Below are 5,266 nucleotides of genomic sequence, written 5' to 3'. Positions count from 1 at the left end.
GCAACGGTTTTTGTAACTGAGAATGGGCATCAAAATGAGGGGGTTTGGGCCTTGGGGTGATGAGTTCTTTCTATTTCTCATCTCATAGCAACTTTAGCTTCCATGGGTATAAGGATTGTCATTGTGACTTTGTGAGAACATCTCATAGCAATTTTAGCTCACATGAGGTTAAAGGATTGTCACATACTATTCGGGTTTTAGGGAAAAAAAAAAAAACAATTACTTTGTATTATGTAATATGTAATATATAAATGTGAGTTGTGATTATTTATCTTACCATGAAGAAAAGGAGGGAGAATGACTAACATAAGTAGTATGTGATTGGTGGGTGAGTCCACCCATCACTAATTTGTATTAATATATAGAGCATCATTAAGTTTATATGTAGTCAGACTTTCCTCCAATATTTTAAAAATGAAATATAAACCTTTTACATATGGGGTTTCAACATCTTATTATTATCGCGTTATACAGGGATGCTTATAAGACGAGACAACTTGCGAGCTCAAACTTGACTCGGGTCATAAGCACCTTTAGCGTCAGTTGTTATTATATAAATATCTTTGATATTATCTTTTAACTTTCAATTTCATTTTCATTCTTTTAGGCTTCTCGTAACTCTATCAAAAACATTCCAAATACGATCTAGTTGTGTAATGTCATTATCGCATCTATCTAGTACTAAAACATTAAATGTGAATACATTTCATTGACAACGACTATGAAGGAGCTAGCATGTCACATTGTTATCGGTACGTGTCAATGGGTTTCCATTTTTTTACTTGGAAACAAAATTTCATACTTGTCATTACTCGAGCCCATTGAATGGCAGCTTGATAAGATCATGCTTAGCTTAGCTTATCTTATCTTTGAGACTTTGATTCAATTCTGATTACATATTTAAATAATCCCATGATTTTTAGTAGTTTTTACCATTGATTTTTCATGTTGCAACTTCTTGTGTAGCAGTTTTAGGTCCAATGGGTTTGTTTTAAGTTTATTTTTAAGTCTTTTCTTCGCTTTTGTGAGGCTTTTTATTCCCAGCCCATGTCAAGTTTGGACCAATCAGTTTGGTATGGGCGTATGGCTACTAGAATTTCCAAACTCTAATAAATTATTTCTTCACGCTTTAGTTTCATTTGTATGTTTTTTTTTTGGTGTTTAGAGAGCCACAAGGGCAAGTGATGAGAATCGATCCTATGATCACCTGAAACCGGGAGGCAAGGTTTTGAGCTATCCTTCATTCTCGCTTCAGTTTCATTTGTGATTTAGTATAAATTAACAAATAATATATTCATGTACAATCTTGTATTATCAGGTACGTATCATTGTGTATATTTAAAAATATAAATTTATTATTGTTTTCTCCAAATAATTGAAGACATTAATTGAAGATATTAATATATGAAATTATGCATTTGCAAAGATCTCGTGTCAAATTTTCATCAAAGACAAAACACAACAGGGAGGATCTTTAATTTGTTTGGGCGGGCAAGGGCCAAATCCCCTAAGTATTTTTTAATAGTTGATTATTAGTAATATGATGTTAATATTGCATATAAAAAGTTATGGCATAGTGATCTGAGGATCAAAACTTGGCTCCACAACATTTTGCCCCAAGATCTCGCAACCGATTTATACTACAGTTTGTGTTCTGGATCTTCTATTGCAACATATAACACCTAAGGTACATGCTTATAATACCTTTGTACTAGAGAACATACGCAAATCATGTTGATGATGGTGTTGTAATTCAAAATGTACAAAATTAGAGAAAGCATCAAAATGGATAACCAAAAAAATTATGGAAGAACACAATAATACAATAACCACCACTAGTTAAACCCATCATATGTAAGAAAGCCAAAAAAAACTATCTTTAGTTGATTAATCAAAGAACTCTTGATCATCTTTAGCAAGTACCATCCTACTTAAAGGACTAGGCCCAAGTTTTCTCCTCCTTAAAGAAGCTCTTCTTCTAATAATCTCCATCTCATTTCTCCTCCTAACTTGCATCATTGCTTCCTCTTCAATCACAAACCTTCTCATTAAAACATCGTCGGTCAATGATTTCCCTCTAAAGACTCTCCTTCCCTCGGTGCTATGCCTTGCACTTGGAATCCTCCATTCTTGTGCATTATTCGTCGAAGGTGGTGGAGTAAAGGGCTTTGATCTTGGGTAAGTGTAGCTTCTCCTAGGAGGAACATCGGTGTTGAAGACCTCGTTGTAGGAAGAAATAGGAGCACATAAGCATACTCTTGTGAAAGAAGTGGCAACTTTAAGAGAAGTAGATTTTATAAGCTTTTGTTTGCTAGGGTTTGTTGTTGGTTGAATTTCTGTGGTTTTAATGGTTTTCCATAGTGCTGAATTTGCAGTTGTTGGTGATTTTACAATTACTTTCCATAAGGTTGTCATCTCTAAGACTTTGCGATACCAAGGCTTCCTGAAAGTAAAAAGTGAAAAATAAAGTGAATTCGGAAGTAATCATGCATAATATGATTACACCACATACCAATGTTACCCTCAATCTCAAAACTAACTTAAATACACACGATGACACGAGCAATATCCCACAAAAATGCATTTATTTGTATGATACTCTTATATCTACAAGACTATAATAGATGGGATCATTTTAAAAAAACCAACATAGACATGTACAAGTATGTCTGTAATTACTAGTGATTGTATTTAAACATAATACTAGTAAAAATGGTATAAAATAGATTAGCAAAATTTCACTGATAAGGTTGAGTAAACCATAATGATATAATTTGGAGCGACAAAAAGTTGATAAAATTTAGGCATGACATACACCAAATATGGTACTTGCATACATTCATTCCAATTTATCAGATTTCTTCATATTTATGTTTACATGTTTAAGTATGATTTTGATGTAAATTATACAAACGTACGGTTGGCTGCCATTTCAAATTTGAAAACAGTTTCAATTCTTCAGCTTTATGCAAAATAAAACATCTATTATGTCAAAGAGCTTGTCTTTCTATCTTCACGTACAAGATAATGATATATGTAATCGTTAAATCGTTAAAGCATGCATTTAAAACGAACATTTCCTACGTGATACTTTTTGTTTCTTATACGCAACCATAGAGATCGTATATATCATTTTCTTTATCCTAATTAGCAACATACAAAGTATATAAGACACTTTATGTCAATCAAACATTAGACAAATATCATTACTCTAAGTTAAGACTTTAAAATGTCCAAGCTTCATGTGACATCACCTTTGTAGCTTGCAATTGGCTGGAAATTGATGTAAAGTTATATTGTTACACATTAAATTCCATTTTATTGTTTATCGTTGACAAAATCTATTGCTCAAATACTTCATAAAACACCTATAATTTCACATCCCAAAGTTGATTATTTGACAAATTTTGTATAAATTTGCCACAAAGTACAGACATTGTACGCTTGAACCATTGTTCATTCTAATACTTTATTGAACTTAAGGTGGCATTCTTTCCATTAATACGTACTATACGATATGCTATATAGGCCTATAGTTAGAGTTAATACATATACATCACACGCTAAAGGTTAGTGATAGAGAACATACGCAAAAATAAAAAAAGTTTGCCATTTACCTAGCCCTATTAAACATGTCTTATCATTTGATTCATTTCCATGTTTTTAAAAAAATGTATCAATACAAGTAGGACCAAGGAGCAACGGACAAATTTGAAAAAAAATTTGCTTTATGACTTGGCAAAGGCATGTTTACAAGCTGTTAATTACTGTTCTACAGCCATAAAAATAATAAAATCAACCATCATATAACACTAAGGATATAACATAATTCTACAGAACCTTAGGCAATAGCCAAAGTTTTTATTTATTTTAACCGTGAAATGAATGGAGTATAATGATAATGTAATTTAATTTAATTTCAAAAAATAATAAAATACTACTATAATTTAATTTGGAGTATGATTTAATTTCATTATTTGAAAAGTTAGTTATTGAGACACCATAAAAAATATAATGAAATAACACTTGTCTACAGATATTTTTGGTTTGGATTAGAGATGTAAGTAAAATAAAAGCTCTGAAGTAACTGAACTTATAAGTGACGCAATCTGCAGAAGCTTAAGACAGGAATTTCTCATGTTCTCATGTTCAGTTCTATGATGACCTTTATGACATATTGACAGAGTTAATAAGATAAATATCATGGTTGTGCGTGTAGTTTAAGCCAATAAATGACGTATATATGTGACTATTATTAATTACACTCACAACCATTATATTGACAATGCGACAATTAATTTTGAACCATAAAAGATAATGTTCTAATATGCTTGTAATGATAATTAATTACTTGAGTAAATATCAATTTTGTAAAAAAAGGGTTCAAATGAAATTTAATGGTTGGAGAAACTTGCAAACACCAAAATGCCAAACAAACAAGTGATGGAATTCTACAAATTACTCCTTTTGTCTTGAATTATCAAATTAATACTATAATTTGAACTAGCAGTGTGACGACTCATAACAAGCCAATGAATTCTAGCTACAAAGTACTCCTTACATCATAAACTGTCACGTTGATGGTGTAATTTGAACTAGTGGTGTAACCACCCACAACAAGCAAGTGAATTCTACAAATTAAATTACTCCTTATATCCAACTGTCACGTTAATAGCGTAATTTGAATTAGTGGTGTGACATTCCACGACAAACCTCCAAACGGAGGTAGTAATGATAGAAACTCAATCCATCAACAAAGAATCATGGAAAAGATCAAGAATTAAACATAAAACAAAATGTATGGAAATTGAAACAAGAATACAAACCTTGTTCTTGAGGTCTTGGGATCTTGCATGAACAAAGCACCCAGAAGAAGAAAGAAGCAGAATTTGATGACAGAGCAAGTTCATTTGTTAGAAACACAGAAAAAGACACACAAAACACACTAAACTATACAACAAAGAAATAGAGGGAGAAATAATAGAGAAAATTAAACACTTTAACTTCAAATATTTATGTGAAGATGGGTTGGCAACTTGGAAATCTCACTCTTCCTTTATTTATTTACTTTCTTTCTTTTTTTAAATCTTTATTTTTTTTATTAAAATTTAAATTAAATAAATTACTTTTATAAAATAAATAAAATGACAGGCTTCAATTTTATTCGGAGTGATTCAAATTGGCCCAAAAGGACGAAAAAGTAAAGCTCTTGCCCACCTTTATCTTTTATTTTATTTTTTATTATTTTTTTTTTGCGTACTTTAAA

General features: G+C 31.3%; 1 protein-coding gene across 1 annotated transcript; it reads right to left on the bottom strand.

The window, feature by feature from the left end:
* Positions 1 to 1,716: 1,716 nt before the first annotated feature.
* On the bottom strand, positions 1,717 to 5,032 carry LOC145581882 (uncharacterized). The gene is made up of 2 exons (XM_081638916.1): positions 4,827 to 5,032; positions 1,717 to 2,443 (listed from the first exon to the last, which is right to left on the bottom strand). Exons 1-2 carry the CDS (start codon positions 4,853 to 4,855, stop codon positions 1,888 to 1,890), a joined length of 585 nt encoding a protein of 194 aa, XP_081495042.1. The 5' UTR covers positions 4,856 to 5,032; the 3' UTR covers positions 1,717 to 1,887.
* Between the last annotated feature and the right edge of the window lie 234 nt (positions 5,033 to 5,266).

The sequence above is a fragment of the Chenopodium album genome, chromosome 15, assembly GCF_948465745.1.
Source record: "Chenopodium album chromosome 15, dcCheAlbu1.1, whole genome shotgun sequence".
Taxonomy (NCBI): domain Eukaryota; kingdom Viridiplantae; phylum Streptophyta; class Magnoliopsida; order Caryophyllales; family Amaranthaceae; genus Chenopodium; species Chenopodium album.
The sequence above is the reverse complement of the archived record's forward strand: the minus strand, read 5'-3'. Positions and strand labels throughout refer to the sequence as shown.

Excerpts from the sequence above, each read along its gene's own strand:
- LOC145581882 (XM_081638916.1), bottom strand. The coding sequence starts at position 4,855 with ATGCAAGATCCCAAGACCTCAAGAACAAG. Across the intron at positions 2,444-4,826 it reads CCCAAGACCTCAAGAACAAG|GAAGCCTTGGTATCGCAAAG; the intron begins GTTTGTATTCTT and ends TTTTACTTTCAG.